Below are 22433 nucleotides of genomic sequence, written 5' to 3' on the forward strand. Positions count from 1 at the left end.
TGGAATAAATCTTTAGTATTATTAAATGTCCACACCCTGTATTCTTCAAAAAAGTTAAGACATAAAAAAATGCTTGTATTCATTCCAAAAAATCTACAATTACATTGTTGCACAATTTTACATAATCCAGACAAAAAATGTTTAAATGAAAGTCATAAAAAACAAACCTGGTTGCTTATTAATGAGTGATCTTGATTATACAGTTTTCAATTCCAAGCTCATAAGACAAATGTTGACATAACATACTGTAGAACAAGTACTTTAATATTACTTATAAAAGTAGGAAATCTGTAAATAAAAATTGAATTGGACGATTGATTTACTTACATTCAAACTTTGAAACTTACTTGAAATACCATTTTAGTTTCCTCATACCTTCACCAATAACAGACCTGAAATTGCTTTAGTTTGTTATTTCAAGCATATATCTTCCCCTGTATCTTTAGGGCACCTGTAGTTTCTCTGCTATTTTAAACCCACTATTTTTTTATAACGGCACACATGAGGCAGGACCAGCACAGACTGGCCAATTTTCCCAGTTAACCTACTAAGCCAATTAACCTAGTAGCATGTCTTTGGACTGTGGGAGTAAGCCAAAGTACCTGGAGGAAACTCACACAAACACAGAAAGAACATACACACTTCACGGAGACAGGAACTGAGCTCGGGGCCCCAGTGCTATGAGGCAGTAATGCTAACCACTGTGCTGCCCCCTCTCTTCTTAAATACACAAAATGTAGGTATTGGATTTTCTATCATTGCTGGTTAGCTTGTTCCATTCTTCCAAAACCATCCAAACAAAGCACAGATGTTTTGCTTCTCCTCTTTATTGCAAAATAATTTAGGTTTTAGTTGATGACCATTCATCTACCTTGATTCACAAAAAATATTTTATTATTGTGCCAATTTTACATAATATTATCTTGGCAGTTCTATTATGACAATGCAGCTCAAGCTTCTTAATGATACTAATAATTCCTCACACTTACACTTACTGTATATACAGTAGCACTTTTCTGGACACTCCACTCAAAGCACTTTACAGGTGATGGGGGCTCCCCTCCACCACCACCAATATACAGCCAGTATAATATAAGCTCAGTTTGTTAACAAAACATTTCCAGCATCCCCGCCTCGGTTTTGTAAGAAAACACTGAACATACTTTTTAAGTGCACAGGCAAACGTTTATCTAATTACTGTTAAGATGAACACATCACATAACAAAGAAGGTGACTGGAGCGAATCAGGCCAAATTCAGATCACGGCACTAATAGATTTCAGCAGAAGTACACAGCTCTGAAGTAAAGGACTTTCATTGTACCATGGTTTATTTTTATTCACAGGATAGGTTGGTGAGGTAAATAATACTTGCAAATAACAGAAATTTAAGATTGCTGGCCTAGGGGTGTTCATTTTCCAACTGCATGTTCACCATAATCAGTGCTGTGTACGTGGCCTCTGTCTTATTTAAGAGAAGAGCATTCCTCGTCACCTGGGATTTGGATGTTTTCTGCTTTTCATTGAAATGAGCGGAGTGGAGTCACTGTGGCTAAGAGACATCCTACTCCGTTGGGACCCTGAGCAAGGCCCTTAACCCCAACTGCTCCAGGGGCCCTGTATAAATGGCTAACCCTGTGCTCTGACCCCAAGCTTCTCTCCCTGTCTGTGTGTCTCATGGAGAGCAAGCTGGGGAATGTGAGAAGACAAATTCGCACTTTACAGGTGATGGGGGCTCCCCTCCACCACCACCAATATACAGCCCCACCTGGATGATGTGATTGCAGCCAAAGTGTGCCAGTCTGCTCACCACACAACTATCAATGGGGAGGAGAACAGAGTAATGAAGCCAATTCATGGATGGGGATTATTAGGAGGCCATGATTGGTAAAGGCCAATGGGAAATTTAGCCAGGAAACCAGTTTAAGGCCCCTACTCTTTTTGAGAAACACCCTGGGATTTTTAATGACTATGGAGAGTCAGGACCTTGATTTTACTTCTCATCTGAAGGACAGCACGTTTTATATACATATTTTATATTATATATTTTATATAGTGTCCCAATCAGTATACCAAGGCATTAGGATTCACACAGACTGCAGGGTGTGCACTCCCTTTTGGTTAAGTATTCTACATAAAGTTCCTAGTTTTCACCAGTCTGCAAACATTTTAACAAATGAGTTTGGCTGATTTGTTGGTGTTACACTGTGGGCTATGCACCATCTGGTATTTAAAAACACATCCTCTGCCTCAGACAAATTATCAGATGGCCTGCAATGCCAGTATCAAAATCATTTTTTGATTTTGATACTGGCATCCTGGCCAAAGTTCCCATTGGCCCTTACCAATCAAGGCCTCCTAATAATCCCCCATGTATAAACTGGCTTCTTTACTCTGCTCTCCTCCCCACTGATAGCTGATGTGTGGTGAGCGTTCTGGCGCACTATGGCTGCTGTTGCATCATCCAGGTGGATGCTGCACATTGGTGGTGGTGGAGGGGAGTCCCCATTACCTGTAAAGCGCTTTAAGTGGATAGTCAGGAAAAGCGCTATATAAGTGTAAGCAATAATTATGATTATTTTTCATCTTCTGAAGAAAATCACAGATTTCTTTTAGTCTTACATGTCTATTTGGGTGTCTTTTCCACATGATTTGCTTATTAATGCTGATAACATATGGAAGTCTCTACCACATTCACATCTGGCAATAAACTAATAAACTAATGTTAGTTACAGCAGCATAGATTATTCAGAAACAATAAAATAGATCCAAACAAGCTGAAACTGCAATGGTCTGAATCTGAGTCACATTTTTTGTCTTATAGTATCATATGAGTTTGTGTTACCTCACCGCAGGGCATGTTCTGTAATGTCAGAGTGAACTTGGAGGTTCTCCAGCTCTTCACCAGGACATACTGACAGCTACCGTGAAGCATGAAGATCCGCCCATCAAAGGAGGTTACATGAGAGTCACCTGTGACTGAGCACTCCGCTACAATACAAGACAGTACACTGTGTAATACGTTTTTATGATATGTACACTACGTAAAAAAAAACAGATGCTTGCAGTGGATTGATCATTCATTAACTGCATCATGAGATGAGAGTTGCCTTTTGCCATTTGTTTCACAATTCTGCCTGTAGGGAGTAAATCTCATTGGGATTAATCACGAAAGGTTCTGTTAGTCAATGATTGCCAATACTTTTTTTGTCTTTTATGTTTTCTAAAATAATGAGACCTTATTATGCGCAAAACAGGACCAATTAATTCACATACTTGGAAAGAAATAAAGGTTCGTTACCTGTGCAATTGTTCTCTGTGCAGTTCCATACACCGCCACTGCAAACGCTGAAAGCATGACATTTGTGATTAAAACACCATATTTCTCATTTATCACAATTAAAATCAAAATGAGTGTGCATAAAAGATTGTTTCTACCATTTCCACCTGAAATGTATGAAAAAAAGGCTTATGTTTTTACATGTTCATTTTTTTTGCTTTCCTACTGTAGCACAGCAGCCTGATTAGCAGATTCCTATTGACTAGTTTTTCAGCAAATACTGTATATTTTGTTGAGCATTATTGTATTATTTCAGCCCCAAATGTGATAATTAGCTAATTATAATCACATAGTAATTCACAATCAATAATTTTCCCATTGAATAAGAAATGCATTCCTATATGGCCATATCTTTTCTCCATCGCAATTTTGTGGGGTTTTGGAAGGATTCATTAAATTGCAGCCCTGTCCAATTTCTATATTTCTCCTAGTGCCCTGCAGCATACAGATGTGATTGTGTGACTACAATGTTCCAGTACAAATGAATTCTTTACGGGTCTTTTCTAAGAAGGCTTTTGCAAAGATCCCTTCAAGATCCATTCAAGAGCCATCTTACCATGTGCTGCAGCCCTGTTCCAAAATATGTCCAAGAGGGTAAGCAGTACCATGATACACACAGGGGCAATTTGCTACTGAGATGCAGGTCCCATTCTCCAAGACAAGACCTGGCAGGAAACAATTAAAAATCCAGGAATAAGTATGTGTTTTCTCCATATCAATAATGTTTCTTTTACTGTTTCTTTTAAACAGCAATCATATATCTTATATGCTCCTTTATATCTGTCAATATAAACGAACTATTAACATATTATCAATGATGTTGTAAACAGTCATAAAATTCTGATATAACCCAAATACTAGGGATATCTAATGTGCTTCCACTCTAACCACTAATTCCATGTATTAGTGAAGACCTCTCAGTGTAGGAACATTTGTATTGAGGTTCACATAAAGGCAAAGACTATTTAGTTGAGCTAAAATTATCAACTAACTTTAAAGAGTGAAGGTACTAACTGAAAAATACCCACCTAAAATATATGTACAGTATGTAACCCTCTGCTTCCTAATTATGTAAAACAAATCATAGCACATATGGATTCCACAATAAATGTGTATATACATTACATATTTGTGACTTGGATTTATGAATTGCTGTGTTAATAAGAGATATGATTACCATCAGGGCAGTAACAGCCATCCAGACAGTGCAGATTGCTTCCCAGGCATTCCTTCTCAAATGTGCAGGTAGGCGGACAGCAGCTGATACAGTCTCGGTGAACGAAACTATCCTCACAACCATCCGCTGAAAAATTCACAGATCATTTCTTTGTCATTTCACATGCTCAGGCCCAATAGTATAGTGTATTGCAGTAGCATACTGAAATGAAGCTCAGTTTGTTAACAAAACATTTCCAGCATCCCCGCCTCGGTTTTGTAAGAAAACACTGAACATACTTTTTAAGTGCACAGGCAAACGTTTATCTAATTACTGTTAAGATGAACACATCACATAACAAAGAAGGTGACTGGAGCGAATCAGGCCAAATTCAGATCACGGCACTAATAGATTTCAGCAGAAGTACACAGCTCTGAAGTAAAGGACTTTCATTGTACCATGGTTTATTTTTATTCACAGGATAGGTTGGTGAGGTAAATAATACTTGCAAATAACAGAAATTTAAGATTGCTGGCCTAGGGGTGTTCATTTTCCAACTGCATGTTCACCATAATCAGTGCTGTGTACGTGGCCTCTGTCTTATTTAAGAGAAGAGCATTCCTCGTCACCTGGGATTTGGATGTTTTCTGCTTTTCATTGAAATGAGCGGAGTGGAGTCACTGTGGCTAAGAGACATCCTACTCCGTTGGGACCCTGAGCAAGGCCCTTAACCCCAACTGCTCCAGGGGCCCTGTATAAATGGCTAACCCTGTGCTCTGACCCCAAGCTTCTCTCCCTGTCTGTGTGTCTCATGGAGAGCAAGCTGGGGAATGTGAGAAGACAAATTCGTAACTAAAGAAATTGTATATGACTAATAAAGTTGTCTTATCTTAAATGCATTGCGTTTCTGGGTTTCAGGCAACATTCACGTCCCTAAGATAATATTTGTCAGAACATCGATCTCTTGTCAAAGAAGCAGAGAAAATTAATATAAACAACCAATCCATAATAATGGACATTACTGGAGGAATGATGAGATTTGAGTCAGGTTTGGATGTGATCTGTCAATATAGTTATCAGCTGTATTCCAAATGAGACAGAATAATCAACAGTTTAATCAATAATTTATTCCATGATTAGAAGTGGTTTTAATTAACAAACCATACACATTGTCTTGCTGGTTCATTAAATACAGGGTCACGGGGAACTGAAGCCTATCCTGGCAAGCAGTGGGTTCAAAGCAGGATACACCCTGGATGGGACACATCACACTGCACACATAGACACACACATGCACGCAGAAATGCACTAGGGCCAATTGTCCCAGAAGCCAATTAACCCACCGGTATATCTTTGGATCTGGCTGTGGTGTACCCGCTCCCAACCAGACTCAGACTAGCGCTGCAAGGGATGGTCTTCAATTTCGTCTGGAGAGGCAGGTACGAGTACATCACAAGAAACCGGATGTGCCAGCCGGTCGAGGAAAGGGGAAGAGATGTGCCGCATTTCCCCCTGAAACCATCCTATTCTGCAACCTCTGCTGGGCGCTGCAGGAGCCCATCAGCCACAAGTACCAGGACTTTGTCAGGCTGTGGTTCTCCTTCCCGATGAGGCACCTGGTCCAGTGGGCAAACACCGGACCAAAAGCAGACAGGCGACCAGAGGCCTTCACCCACGCTGTCAAGTGGAGCCAGTGGTACGAGGCCACTAGACAGCCAGAGCTCTACACCAACCACAGAGCCCTGCTTTACAAGGAGGTGAGGGGACAGCTGGTCACCGGAGAAAGACTGCGGATTCCCAGAGAAGACTGGGAAAGGACGCAGCCGAAAGCACTAGACAACACACTAAAGAACCTTAACTGGATGGCCGTGCACAAGAGGCTGGTGACCAGAGAGGTTCTATACAGACACTCGATCACCAGGAATCCGCACTGCCCCCGGGACACCAAAGCTGATGGAAATTGGTCAAAGCGGTGTGGGGCAGAATGGACAACACCATGCAACTCCTGGGAGTGAGAACAGTGCTTAGATACCAGAGCATCCTACTGGGGCTAGCACCTACCAGATTGGACAAAGGGACACAGTACTTGCTTTGGCTGCTGGTGTCCCTGATCAAACAAGGCACAACACAGAGTGGGGAGCGGACTTCAGAGGGAGGATGAAGTGCGACATCGCCTAATGGGGTTTCTCCACGGCGAGGGAGTGCTGGAAGGGACTTTGGGCCCTGTACAGGGACAAAAGTGCAAATCCCTGTCCCCTGAGCTGCTGCTCTGCAGTTTCAGAGCCAGGACAGATGGCCTGGACAAAAGCAAGTGGTAGGGCTTGGAGAGACTCTTTAATTGCACAAACACAGCTCCATCATCCACTTGCACTGATTGATAATGGACAATCACCTCATTTGGAAAGTTTTTTATTTGATGATAGTTTGATATTTTATTAGAACGTGTACTGATTGTGAGATGTTTTTCTTTGAAATAAAATGTATTTTGATAGAAAAAAATATATTTGGACTATGGGAGAAGACCAAAGCACACAGAGGAAACCCATGCAAACACAAGACAAACATACAAACAGCATCACACAGACAGCATCACCAGTCCAGAACAGAACCCAGAGCCCTAGCACAGTGAGGCAGGAATGCTAACAACTGCACCACCATGACACCCAATTAGCAAACCAAATCAATTCAAAATACATTTTTTACACAGAAAATAATGTGCTAGTATCTCCATGTTTTGTTTTGATCTCAGTGCTCACCAGCTATTACTTGCCAGGCCAGGATGTGCATCCCCTAGTTTTAGTTGCAAGACAATGGACAACAAAATAATTATCTTTGAAAGTTACTTTTCATACCAAGTAGTTATTAGAAAAGCTTTCTGTTCATAAAGCACTGTCTTCCCAGACTGGATGGCGAATGATTTACTTACTGCAAGCGGGGAAGTTCTCCCTCCATTCGCGCACAGGATAGCCCACATGGGAACAGGCCCTGGCATATTCTGTTAGAGCTCGACAGAATGTGTCGTCATCATCTGACCTGTTAAAAAAAGTTTGTGAGATTAGTATACTCAAATTGGGGTCCTTAGCAGTGTGACAAAGTGATCTATACTAGTACCAATGCTCTTCCTAATGTATATCTGTTACGACCCCAAGTGTCTAGGGGTACAGGGGTGTAACATTTAGGATAATTATTTTGGAAGCAGGTGGGCTCTGGGGAGGGACTAGGAAGCGTGATGACAACGGTGGGTGCAAAAGTGATGATTTTAAGTTGAACAAGTGACTGGTAAGACACGATAACACACAGGCGTAAGGGAACTAGAGTGGTGCCAAAGAAAAGAAAAAAACAAAGTGGAGCTGGCTAGGAAAGTGAGGGACAGCTTATCTGACTACAAAAGAAAACCCAAAACACACAGTCTTCGGCCTCTTCAACACCCTAGCTAACCTCCACTGACTACCCAAAACCATACAAGACAAAATGGCACTCACCCGTACTAAACTAGTGTGACTAATACAAAATCAACTAAGTGTGTAGAATGTAACCAACAACCTAAACTAACCTTATACACAAAAGTTCACACAAAAACACAAGTGAACTAGGAATATAAATAAGGGAAAACGAGAGTAATCAACAGGAACAGGGTACAAAAGAACACAAAGGTTGAACATGTAACACGTTAGGGCAAGGTAATGGCAAAACATGGATAAACACAAACAAACAAATGAAAGTACAAAGAAACCAACAGAAACCAACAAAACAACAAAGCTGAAGCTATACGAAAATACACACACACAAAGCAAAACAACAAACCAACAAAGCTGAAGCAAAAGCAAAACGAAGTGATAACCAAAGCGAAATGAAGCAAAGCAAAACCAAACAGGACCGAAGTCAAACGAAAGGCCCTTCCTTCAGAAAACCTCCATGTTATATAGTGAATAAGATGCAGTCTGATTGGAACATAACAACAAAAACACACAAACCACACACTGGGATGTAACAATATCAATGACCTAATTTTTGGTTCAGTTACGTTTGTGCCAAATTAAAATGACTAGCAAACACAGTTGTATTGCATGCTGAAAAGAAAATTAAAAAATAAATACAATCCAAGAATGGGAAAATATCTGGCAAATGACACACAATGCATTCAAGTGCAAGGTTTTACATGCAAGTAACAAAAACATAAACTATACAATGGAAATGCTTAGACAGAAGAAGGTGTTTATGAAAAAGACTAAGGTGTTCATAACTGACACATTGTTTAAATCTTCTATGCAATGTGGGGAAGCAACTAAAAGTTTCTATAATAGTTGCAATAATAGTAATAATATAGTAGTAATAATAGCGTACAATTTTCATCAACACAATATACTGTAGGAAAGACACTACTGCTCTGGAATCAGTCCAAAGAACAGCAACATTTTAGGGCTTAAGGGAATGACCTACATTGACAAACCAAAAGAACTGTACTTGGACGTATATTTAAAACTGATAACAGGTGGCACTTCTTTACCAATAAGTCTATCAGTGTACAGAACCAGCTAAACAATCAAGTTGTTTAAGCTGATACCCTGGTTTCTATCAAGAAACAACTTGATAAGATTATTGGATCTATTAGCTACTAACTACCAAATGCACTAGATGAATCAAATGGCCTCCTCTCATTCAAACCATTATTCAAACCATTATACCAACGCAATGAAGCAAATTGGCATTTAACATGATTATATGTGACCAGAAAATGAACTACATTTACAAATGTACCAGCAGCTATATAACCCTGCAGCTCACAACTGGTAACACACTGAAGCTAAGCAGGTGTGAGCCTGGTCAATACCTGGATGTGAGACCTCCTGGGAAAACTAAGGTGCTGCTGGAAGAGATGTTAGTGGGACCACTAAGTGGTGGTCCCACTAACATGGGACCACAGTGGGATCTGTGGGACCACAGTAAGTGGTGCTCACCCTGCAGTCTGCGTGGGTCAGAATACCACAGTAAAGTGACTGGGACACTATACTGTAAAACGGCGCTGTCCTTCAGAAGAGATGTAAAACTGAGGTCCTGACTCTCTGTGGCTATTACAAAAAATTCCAGGGTGTTTCTTGAAAAGAGTAGGGCTGTCCTGGTCAAATTTTCCCCAGGCCTTTCAGGCCTAACAGTCTTCATTACTCTGTTCTCCTCCCCGTTAATAGCTGATGTGTGTTGAGCAGACTGGTACACTATGGTTGCTGTCGCATCATCCAGGTGCATGCTGCACATTGGTGGTGGTAGAGGGGATCCCCATTACCTGCAAAGCACTTTGAGTGGAGTGTCCAGAAAAGCACTATCTAAGTGCAAGCAATTATTATTAAATGCCTCAGAGCTTGTGCTAAACAAACTTCACCGACAGTCTCTATAACCTTTAAGTCTAGTGATTAAAACACTGCACATATTCTCTAAGTACTGCATTATTTACTAGTTTATCAGTATTATTTTTTATTCTACATCTGTCAGTTTATAATTGTAGGGATACAGTTTAGTGCTTAAGAAACTACCAAAAGCTGAGATCATATCCACAAAGCAGGCACAGCACACTGAGCAGATATAAGACCTGTCTCTACTTCTCTTTGCATGGTTCCCTTCTGTGAGTGAACCACCTACTCAAAGAAGTATGCAGTGTTTTTTTTTTTTTGCACACGAACTGACTGCTTTTCATTTAGGCTTCACATTGCTGCCAAGGTCATTGCCGATGAGGGCCCTGGGCTGCTTTCATTTGTCAGGGCTGTGAGCCGCCACACCTTTGACGCAGACCATAGCCAACGTGGCTAAATAAATGGCAAAAACGTCTACGCACAAATTCCACATGCTTTGTTCTCTCAGTCATTCTTCGGCCATCAGACGTTTTGAAAAGGTTTCAATCAGCAACAAACTAGCATTCCTTTATGATTTCAGGCTTTGAAGCAGCCCAAGAGGCCATTTAATTATTTTCCTCAATAGATATAATCCCTTCATTGGAAAAAGCTCTCCTGGGAAATATCTGCATTGAGGTGGAGCCAGATTTGTGACAAGGTGGACATGGGTTGTTTTAATTAATGAGCAGATTAAAGTTTACTACTATGACAAGTTATAGCCCTCAAAAAATACTATGATGAGGTGGGGGGGCAAATATTAAGCAGGACAAATATTAAGCATAAAGAACAGGCTTAAGAACAATATGTTGACTTACACACACAGGTCACTGACACAGCTGGCGACATAGGGGTTGGGATCGATGTTGTCATGACAGGAGAGGAAGGGGAAAAACAGGAGGGCACTGCACTTCTCAGAAGCATCCTGTTCAAAACCAAGAGAACAGACAAGTACTGAATAATAGAATTAAAGGATTTATACATTATTGATAATGATGATGATTATTTAGGATTAACCATTATTATTGAAAGGTTTCCTTACAAATATGATCATGGCAACTTGCAGGAGGTGTTGGATGACTCTCACTGTTATGCCATTAATTGGGTTTCTGAACCCTTAGCCCTTGAATACTACTGATGTTCAATACTACTTGACTGTATAAATGTTTTTGTGTTCAGATCCATCCCAACTGACTTTATTGGTTCCAGCATGCAAACCAGTCTGTTTGCAAACTGACTGTTCTTCATCTATGGCTGTATCTTTTGCACTTCAGTGGCATAATCAGTGCTAGCCCCGATATTACATCAAGAAATAAAAAAATACATTAAAATACATTACTTTGTTTTTCTAAGATTATGCATTGGTAGTGAGAATAAAGGATAAAATCAATGACAGTTCTCATTTTGTAGACAAGGTCTAAATAAATGAAACTAATTTGTTTATGGAGATTTCAGACAAAAATGCCCTCCTTAAACTGAGTAGCAATAAATTCAAACAGAGTTTCCAGATTTAAAACAAAATAGAATGGGATGTCTTTTTTCTATAAGTCTTTCATTGAGCATATTTCAGTTTAACCACTGAGAAAGCCAATATATTGGGTTTGAAGGCAATACAGCTTACTTCCATATCAGACTCCCTTTTGCAAGGACTAGGAAAATCTTCTTCAACGGTTTCACAGTGATTGTCATGCGGCAGTTCCACAGCCCAGCTATTTCCAAATTGGGCAATGTCTTCTGTCAGCACACCTGTGACAAAAAGTTAATTCTTTTGAATAATCATCACCCAACAAATATCATTCTGACACAAAGTTCAGCTCTGAATATCTGGCTGAAAATTCATTTAAAAAGTATTTATTTCAAATTATAATAATAATTATCATTCCTTTTTCATTTCCACATCTCCATGAAACCATTCCCCTCACATCTGTGCATTCTTTCATCTGTTCTGAGTGAAATTAATCCATTGTCTATAGGGGACCCGGAGCCTATTCCAACAACCGATGCCCACAAGGCAAGACAGACTCTGAAAGGGACACCAGTCAATCGCAGGGCACAAGCACAGAAACAAACACGTATGCATGTACACCAGTGCCAATTTTACCAGCAGACAATTAACCGACCAGTATGGATTTGGGCTGTGGGAGGAAACCTGAGCACTTGGCGAAAACCCATGCAAACACAGGGAGAACATGCAAACCCAACGCAGATAGCACCCCAGGTCCAGAAATGAACTCAGAACTCAAGAGCCCCTGCACTGAAAGGCAGAAATTCTACCCACTGTCCCACTGTGCCGTCCAAGCGTTGATAATAATAATAATAATGAATGCTCATTCCTGTTCAAAACCCATAATGTTGTGCAGTTTAACTATGCATTTCCATTGCTTTCCAGACTTTCAAAAGTTATAATATTTAATATGATTTTGTTTTACCTCTTCTGATTGTAACAGTTTTGTTTAATTCAAGAAAGAACATCTTGAATGTCTTTAAGAACTGTAAATCTCAACTTTCACTAAGTCTAGGTAGAGCTGGGCGATAATTCAGTAACGATAATTATCGCGATATAATTTTCCTCGATATAATTTTAACAAAAGTTTGATAAATGTTTGATATATATGTTTATGCTTTGTGCATTATATGCGCATGTGCACAAAATACTGCGCGAGTGTGCGTGCGTGTTGCAGACCAGGCAGCTAACAGATTTGTTTAATGTTTCTGCTGTTTGGCAAGTGTTTGTTGTGTTCTTAAAATAAAAAGTTGTTTAATTTACCAATTAACTGTCTGGTTTCTTCAACTTTCACTCAGGAGAAAAAATCTGCCATTAAACTTGAAAGAATTATTTGACATTTATCGTGATAATTATCGATATCGACTGATATGAAAATTTTTATCGTGATAATGTTTTTGGCCATATCACCCAGCCCTAAGTCTAGGGTTAGGATGAAACTATTCCCCTCCATCAATCAAACATAACAAAGACAATGGAAATGATCTGTTTAAATGCAGGATTTCAATCAGGTGAACAGCAATTCTCACTAAAGAAATAATCGCATGCAATTTGGTGATGAATGAATGGATAACTACTGCCGGCCTATTTGTCTTACTGTAGCTGGTGGTGAGATCATCTGTTCCCTCATCATTGTAGTTTCCACAGAGCCCACAAGGCCTGCCTTTGTGCTCCTCTGTCATTTTGATATACACTCCAGAGCCCCCATCCCAGGCCAAGGAAAACCCAAAGGTGCTTTTTACCAGGATGTAGTCGGCCAGTCTCTCAATGAACACATTTCGAATGGTCTGGGGTAATGTCAGCCTGTCAAAAACACACATCATCACAGGGTAAGCACCCACACTACCAGGTTTGTAACACAAAAATCATAGTAATCACATTTATTGTTACTAGATCACTTCAATTCACTGCTAAAGTCCTTGTAATGCGATTTAAACCATTCTAAAACAAATCTGGGAGTGTAAGTAACATACATGTATTGCTCCACTAATGTGTGTATTTGCTATCTATACAGCTGACTATAAATACTGTATGCCTCTACTTTTGCTATATACCGCTAGTATTATTTTACTTCAACTACTACAATTACCCTCATGAGCAAACAAACACCCAAGACAATCTTCATAAACTTTATGAAGCCATGACAAAGAAAACTAGGAAACAGGTGTAAATTAAAGAAACTTCATGATACTTTTTCACCATTAGAAAGTCATTAGTGACTGTTATAATTTCAAGCACCTCTAAAGCCACATCAGGCTCCCTGATGTGAGTTTGGAAATAACTGGAGATATTTTACCTGTCTTTTGAGTAAATCAGTAATTATTTGCAAAGACATTGGCTTTCTGTATTGGGATCAAATGACACCCACAGGGTCACTCACTAAAGTACGGTCAAAGGAGGAATTTGAACATACAATTTGTTCTCTTGCCCAAGCCTGTATACACTTCCTCTTGGAATGCTGAATTTTAATACTGCTGTATTGTGAGACTCCTCTTACTCGCAGCAAAATGAACTGACCAAAGAAATCCCATGGGCAGACAGTTATACTGAAATCCTCAACCTCCTTCAAAATGGGTCACTGCACCTTCACAATTCAACTTATTTGATCGTTAGCTTGCTTTCATAAAGAAATATCTTGGCACTTTTCAGTGCACAGAAGTAAGTTCATACCCATAGACTGATAAATCTGTTTATTTTTAATACCTGGAAGGTTAATCCCATATCTTGCACCTATTTTTGTAAAAACTAGGTCTGGCAGGCATATACTGAGTCTGCTAATTAAAGAACTTTTAAAACCGTGCTCATGCATACATGACCTAATGAGCCTGTTCAAAATACTAAGAGGCATCAAACTATTAAACAAACATGTTAATATACACAAGAATATATATCAATATGTAGCACTGACGCATATGTACAGTACATATAAAAATGTTTTTTTATGACAGAATAACATTAGATCATTGTTAAATTAAGGTAGTCGAGACTTGATAGTTTTGCTGTGTGTGTAACACTAAAGATCTCAGCACATCATCATCAATAATGGTGTGAAAAACATTTGGTTGCCTAACCATACTGGAAAATGAATTGTGTAATTTTCAACTTGGTTAGAACTGTAAATAACTCATCCTGTAATTTTACGTATAGCGTTACTTTTGAAATGCGAGTTGAGCAATCCTGTCTTAATGAAAAAGTGGAGAAGACAGCCTTCTCCACCCCCTTGCCACTGCCCTTATCCCTTCTCCTTTCTTCTCCTCTGTGAGTTTGCTAAAACTGTCGATTCCTCATTTCCTTCTTTTCTCCCTGGCAGTCACCTGATGCCACCTTTCTTGACTTCATAGCCGGTAATTTGGATCTCCTCCTCGTTGGGGAAGTACAGGCTGAGAGATCTGAGACAGGAGTACACTGAGTCTTCACAGTGCCGGCTGTTATGAACCTGGAAATTAGTGAGAAAATAATTTACCGGGGATTATCCATGGACCCCAGAGGATTTCTAGAGTTCAGCTCAAATTAAAATGATGTGCTTTCAAAAACATCTGCAAGCGTGGTTCACCTTATTCTGAATCCTTCATATACAGAACATTTATGTGGATAATAACATAGCTGTAATCCTTAGAGGTGCATTAGTCGATTATGCTGTTAAATTAAACATTATGGAAATGCTAAAAAGAATCTCTTTATTAAAAATAAATTGCAAGGGTATAAACCAAAATTTAAAGATTAAATGAAATTCCGATGTAATTATATTCTTTAAAAATAAAATTTAAAGGAAATACTCCATCCAGATATCAGTAGGTAATACAGGATATAAAGAAGCTTTAATTTGTTCACCTCAAAAATAAGAAATCCTTTCACGCTTTCTTGTGAAAGAAGCCCAGGCAGAATATTTGTAGCAAGGACTCTTTCCAAAATACACGGAAAAATTTCCTCATAGTAAATCTGTTCAGTTTCAGCATACGCCCGCTTGACTGCGTTAAAAAACATGTACTGTACCTTCTTTTATTAAGTGTTAAAATTAAATGCAGTGCTTTACAATTTGAACTGTCCAAATGTTTAAACCTCAGTTAAAAATGAAATGTCATTATATTCAAAAAAGACTTCAGCAAGCAATTTTTTTTAAATGATATGAAATATAAATTAAATCTACTAATGCTTTTAAAATTCTACTTTTTTTAGAAACAAAAAATGTTCAACTTTATAAGGGATATACCCATATCGTGTACTGCGGTTCTGTCGTGTGGCAGTCTTTGGCAAGAATGTATGAACATCTTCCTGGAAAGTAATAGTAAATGCCATCAAACGTTTCAAAGTGGTATTGTCCCCATGATCTGCAGATGCCATCCCTGTCCTCTCCATTGTTGGGGACTGGAAAAAACAATAAAAACATAAAAAAACATTTACTGAAGTTGGCAATGCACGTTTTTAAAGTAATGCAGCTGAGAACACTGAAAATAGCATTCTTGTATATGTCACCATTTACTGAAAAAGTCAATACTAACAGGCGATGGCAATTACCAGTTACTAAAAAATGTAAGGTACTGTATGTGATGTCAAATGTCTCTGATTTAAAAAAATAGGAGCAAAAAACAAAACGGGATTTAACTCTACAGAAGAGAATCAAATCTGCCATTTCATTCCAGTGTCTTGTAAAATTATACAAATTTCTTCCTTTTAAGTCTCATTTAATTGATTTACAAATGGTGTAAAAAATATTTCAAGTGAGTATTTTTAATCAAGACTACTATTCTCAAACTGAATATGGGTGAAGTTAACTATGAAGAATTTATTTGTAAAAACTGCAAAAAAAAATCCAAAACTTAATATGATGTAATTGTCCACCAGAGAGACCAAGCAGCTTTAAAACAAACACGGACAAAGTTGTAGAAAAGCACAGATCATGATAAGTGTATAGAAAAATTCAAAGACACAGTACATCCCTTTTAATACTGTGAAGGTGATCATATAGAAGTGGAAGGTACATCACGTCACCCAGATAATGTCAGGATGAACTTGAATGCCCTCCAAAATGAGCAGCCCAGATGACTGACATTGGAAAAAAGTTCCCAACAAATGACAAAAAGGGTGAGATGAAATCAGAATTGGAACTTTCTGGTCTAAATGTAAAGCTTTACATCTGTGTCAAAACCAACACAGAACCCACATCACCCACTCAATATCATCCTTACTGTCAAGCATGGTAGTGCCAGCATGTTGTAGCACTGCTGCTCATCAGTAAGGAAGCTTGTCAGGATTAAGGGGAAAATGGATGGAGGAAAATACACTAGAGAAAAGCCTACTTCAATCTGTTAAAGACCTAAACATTTCAGCCGGACAATGACCCAAAGGCACATGGCCAAAGCTATATTGGATTGGCTTAGCAAGGCAAATGTAAATGTTCATAAGTGGCTTAGTCAAAGTCTTGACTTGAATCCAATAGAAAATCTGTCTAGACCGCAAGACCTGAATATTGTTGTCAATTACCAGACAACGTGCAAAGAGGAAAGAGTGAAAAATGTTCCATCCTGGTCTGGAAAGTTGTTAACTTAAACAAAAAGATTCATACTTGCTGCCAAATGTGCTTCCACTGAGTATTGACTCAGGAGGGTGAATACTTATGCAATCAACCTATTTTGTCATGTTGTCAAGTCAATCTTATGATTTTCAAACCCATCAAGATAAACTGATGGATTCCATTAGTGTACCTGGAAAACCTTATGAATTTTGAATAATAGTATTCTTTGAGCCACTAAGATAACTTACCTGAACTGAAACTTATGCACAGAAAGCCCCATTACAAGCAAAGCCAGGGCGGTGTCAAAAGGGTGAATCAAGATATTGAAAATACGGCCATGACAAGGATGCAGGATGCATAAAATGGACATTGGACTGAAGGTCTAAGATTTTGTCCACTTAATGAATAATGGTGCCTACCATGCTGGTAAAAAGAGGTCACCTTATGAAGCTCTTTTTGGCTGCAAAATAAAATGGTGTTAAAACACATTGAATCTCCCACAAGAATTTTTTTAAAATCTGGAATAGGAGGAGGAATTAGAAGAGATTGTTGACTTATAGAAGAGAATAATATCAGTGATGAGACAGTGGATGAAACAGTTTCCCAAGCTCAACCCGAGCCCAGCACAACAACGGAAAAAAAACAATTCTCAGAACACTATGCATCATCTGTGAGAAGTACGTCAAGTGATTTCATTATTGTGTGTGCTCGACACCTCAGCGGGCGTCATGCTCATGTTATCTGTGGCTATAATTTTAATGAGGAAGAGGAGAAAGAAGGAACGGCTCACATGTTTTGTGCCTTCTATGTGTTCATACCAAGGTTAATCTGGAGCAGCAAGCAAAGAAAATGAAAAGACAATCTGAAAAACCATTCCTGCCAGTTCAGTCAAGTGTAGCAGTTCACTGTTCTTGCTCCTGAGTGATGGGTTTTATCAGCTACACGCAAGACAAGGAGTTTAGAAACAACTGCATACAGGATCACAGTTCACAGAACATCAGATAGGATTCCTAGGATTAGAGGAAATCCCTTTGGACAAAGAAATGTCTTTCAGATCAGCAGCTACTCAGCTATATACGGGGATTGGACAAGGTTGTGTGAAGTGCATGTGCAAAAGAAAGGGCCAATCCATGAAATGTTTTTGTTTCAAATGCCATTCTAGTTTTGCTTGCTGCAATAAGTAAACATACTTTTGTAATCATTTTGATTCTTTAATTCAGTTGACTAAAATATCAGCTCATTAATATTTTGGCAAAACATGCCATTATGTCGATATTTTTCACTCATATTTTGTCATGAAATATTAAAAATATATACTTTGTCTCAGTTAATTTAAGTTTTTTTCATATACTGCTGAATAATAGTTCACTAATTTGTTGACAACAAAGAGTATTATGTATATATTTTTTCATTCACATTGTTATTAAAAATGAAAAACGTGCCTGTTTGTCTTACTAACACTTTGCCAAAGTTAATTTCAGTATTTAATACTGTATAATACCTAGGCATTTTATATAATAGTTAGTCAAAGGACTGAACATAGTATGTAAATACATTTCTTTCAAACTTTGCCAAAAACTGCCAGGCATTGTATAGATTGTTATACATAGCCTGGATTTTATATTTTGCTCGTACATCATTTGTAATTTAACAAAACTGGAAATCATTGGAGGGAGTGAATACTTTTGCAACGCTCTGCATTCATGATATCCTGTAGTAACCACCTCCCTTTGTGTAATTATTTGACTGGGACTGTTATATTCAGCAAAGGAGATACAATATTTGTAGCTTTACCTTAGCCACACTCTATTCAGATCAGGCTGAAAGTCATTTTAATCTGTAAGGTATACCCAAATTTAATGAAACCAGCACTGCTCTGCTCATTTTCTAAGAATACACATGATAAAGCTCCCTTTGTTGTCTGCTGCAATATTTAAAGATTAAGGAAGCCAAAACACTGTATTTTAAATGATGGAATTTAATGCTGGCATATATTTAGTTTCAGTAAAAAAAGACAAGACAATGTGGCAAGTCAGCCACAATGAGTTCATGATATAGCATAACTTTTCTGAATATTCAGACTGAACAAAAGTACAGCAGGTGTTATGAGAGCCAATACTGAAATAGCAGTGATCATAAGGTTTGCTGGCTAGGTCTTGAAGTAGATATTATAGTAACAACATTTATTAAGGAGAAAAAGAGTAGAGTATTAACTGAAACTGTAGGAGAGGAAAGGAGTAGAGTATGAGCTGAAACTGTAGGACAGGAAAGGAGTAGAGTATGAGCTGAAACTGTACGAGAGGAAAGGAGCAGAGTATGAGCTGAAACTGTACGAGAGGAAAGGAGCAGACTATGAGCTGAAACTGTACGAGAGGAAAGGAGCAGAGTATGAGCTGAAACTGTACGAGAGGAAAGGAGCAGAGTATTAGCTGAAACTGTACGAGAGGAAAGGAGCAGAGTATGAGCTGAAACTGTACGAGAGGAAAGGAGCAGAGTATTAGCTGAAACTGTATGAGAGGAAAGGAGCAGAGTATGAGCTGAAACTGTACGAGAGGAAAGAAGCAGACTATGAGCTGAAACTGTACGAGAGGAAAGAAGCAGACTATGAGCTGAAACTGCAGGAGAGGAAAGGAGTAGAGTATGACCTGAAACTGTAAGAGAGGAAAGGAGTAGAGTATGAGCTGAAACTGCAGGAGAGGATAGGAGTAGTGTATGAGAGACTACCAGAGCAGTTTCTGTTTGTCTGGCTATCATTCCACTTTCACTGTATTGAAAATATAGCTATGCAAATGTAATAAAAATGAAAATGTAGTTTAAATGTTGAACATGTGTTTTGTTTCAAATCATGGCTTGCCTCAGTGTGTCTGGTGTCTGCTTGATCCACCCAGCCACCTATACCTTATTTGTTTTGTCAGTCCCTTGCCTACTAAATGCATGCATTAACCTGGTCAGCATGTATTTGAACATTGGGAGGAATCCAAGGTGCTGTGAAAAAAACTCAGCAACGCACACTCATGGAATTGAACCCCGGACCTATGAATTATAAGACACCTACCTCTGCTATTAATGCATGATATTTTAAAAAATCAACAACTCAAGAGTTTCAAGGTGTACTAAGTTGTGTGGTTTGAGTTTGACGACAGAAACAAACTTGAAGGTTGACATTGCATCCCTGGAGAATGATTACACAACAATTAGTACCCTCTGAACAAGCAACTGTTAAGAACTCTGGAAGCACCAATCCTATGTATTTTCTGTTAAATAATAGGTTTTTTTATCCTATATTCACAGGTAATACCAGAAACAAAATACAGGAAAAAAAGAATGAGCAATACAGTATACATTAATTATACAGTATACTGTATTACAATACATTAAATAAATATGTTTGACCTCATAATAAGAATTTCTTTACAAGCCGCCCATGCCAGCTCTTATGAAAACTATAGAAATACAACTAGAATAAGCAGTACCATAAGTACTCATGAGAGAGTGGGCACGGCAAAATGACAAATCTCTTCTGCCAACACACTAAAAGCTGTCTCTGTTAAAAAATGCTGGCTCTATCATAACAAGCCATGCCAAGACCAAAATACACATCTACAATTTTTTTAGCATTTAATGGAAATGGCACTTAAGGATCTGAAGAAAGGATGTGATTGTTCTTAGTGCTGAGATGACAAACAATCTTCGAATATACTTCCTAAGACAATCTGATTATCTGAGTCCTGTTGAAAAGACTGAATGTGAAAGGTGGCCAGAATACAGGAGCCAATCACTTTTGCTGTGAGGAAGTAATTTACCACAAGACCACTCTTACAAAGGTTTACTGTGAAAATCAGGGCAGCAGAATGGGGAGAAAAAAACACAGTGAAAGCACAGTAAAAGCATGGTGAATAATATAGTGTTATGGCAATGCACACTGGAAAATGTGGGAGGCTATGGCAACACAAACTTATGGTATTAACATGGTACAACTGCAGAAAAACTTGCAATGCAAGGAAAATGCTCATGGTAAACATCAATAAAGATGAGGCCTTTCATGAAGATGAGCAGCATGTTACGATTTCCATTTCCATTTCAGAAAAACGCACGGGCTAAGATGACACAATTTACTGAGGATAAATCTTAAAATGCTATGAAATTGTTAACACTAAATACATATTAAGAGGTTGTTACTTATATTACAGTTAAAGGAATAACCTAAAATCTGAGAATACAACAGAATTATCTAATGATTCTATCCTGCATTAAGTAGATTTTATTAGTTCTCTGTTTATTGCTTTGGATATTCACCGGCTCTCTGGAGCTCTCCTTGCTGATATGATCAGTAATTATGTACTTGGCTGCTTTCTGAAGCTATTCATGAAATCAAGTAATGGATTTCCTTTTAAAGTTAATTGCAAACTCGATTTCATCTACATGATTGGGATGTTTCAAATCTAAAATTATCACTTTAAACTACGGCATCATTTTTCACTTGATTTTCAAAATCCCACAATGCAATTATTACCATATTGTGTTGAAGGAAAAATACGCAATTACTGACAATACAGTCTGTAGTATGGGTAGGTATGCAACCAGTTTAATAAACTCTTTACTGTCTCTGAGAAAAGGAAGTTTTGAAATGGGGACAGACATTGTTTTGTTCGGTACAATAGGCTGCACGATAATTAGTATCACTAAGACGTTTAACAACAGCACAAATTTATTTTTATTCTACTGAATGAATTCAAGGCAAGATTGTAACAAATACCGCACGGTTTTCAAAGAGGAAAATGCTGACTTTGTACTACACAAAGTGCAGTTCTTGGCATTCGTGTACATCCCTCTCATTGTTACAAAATGAATACTGGTACTCACTGATCTGACAACGGTCCCCTAGAGCCTGGAACTGGCTGCATTCGCAAAGACCACCACTCATGCACCAGCCTCCATTCAGGCAACTGCAGGATTCTGAAAGGCAGTACAATAAGTAGACTGTCAGACTCCACTTGCTCCCATCAAGAGCCTAGCCATTACTTTCTCTAGAACAAACCGAATTGTGTCTTTGAATGTACCCTTAATTTACTCTCAACATTTTGAATACACATACACCATGTCTCATTTCACACCACGTGGCATTTCATGTTTTACACATTACAACTGTCTCTTGCCTGAAAACAATTTATCCAAACAGTCAGACTTTTAAGATGACCGAACTGATGCCTTCAGGTATGCTAAAACCCGCAATTAAAATGTCACTGATGACATCAGTTGAGATACACTATACCACTCAAACCTTTATATCCACCTACGTACAGGTAAATGGTTTAGTCAGTCTTCATTAAATTAGAAAATAAAAGCTCTGTTCATGGCAAAAACAGTTTTTGCTGTTACACAATAAAGTTAAAGCAAATGAGCTTCCAGTGATAACTCCACAGACTAAGCAAATACCTCAGAGCTCAGTGAAACACAAAACCTAGAAAAAGAGGGTCATTGTTAAAGGTGAGAGCAAGTCAGTGGCAATTAATGCTTTTAACTTTCTAGTCCACAATCTGTC

At 38.5% G+C, this 22433-nt stretch overlaps 1 protein-coding gene across 3 annotated transcripts in view; it reads right to left on the bottom strand.

Moving 5' to 3' along the window:
• The window catches only part of otogl (otogelin-like), a 77321-nt gene that overhangs the window by 48595 nt on the left and 6293 nt on the right, over positions 1-22433 (bottom strand). For all 3 annotated transcript variants that reach the window (XM_088647256.1, XM_088647257.1, XM_088647255.1), the window contains 11 exons: positions 21755-21847; positions 15590-15744; positions 14694-14815; positions 12977-13182; positions 11497-11621; positions 10694-10800; positions 7421-7527; positions 4516-4641; positions 3895-4003; positions 3300-3346; positions 2844-2989 (listed from right to left, as the gene is read on the bottom strand). In XM_088647256.1, coding sequence (XP_088503382.1) covers positions 2844-2989; positions 3300-3346; positions 3895-4003; positions 4516-4641; positions 7421-7527; positions 10694-10800; positions 11497-11621; positions 12977-13182; positions 14694-14815; positions 15590-15744; positions 21755-21847 — 1343 coding nt within the window. The remainder of the gene's footprint in view (positions 1-2843; positions 2990-3299; positions 3347-3894; positions 4004-4515; positions 4642-7420; positions 7528-10693; positions 10801-11496; positions 11622-12976; positions 13183-14693; positions 14816-15589; positions 15745-21754; positions 21848-22433) is intronic.

This window comes from Lepisosteus platostomus, chromosome 9 (genome assembly GCF_059453375.1).
Source record: "Lepisosteus platostomus isolate fLepPlt1 chromosome 9, fLepPlt1.hap1, whole genome shotgun sequence".
Taxonomy (NCBI): Eukaryota; Metazoa; Chordata; class Actinopteri; order Semionotiformes; family Lepisosteidae; genus Lepisosteus; species Lepisosteus platostomus.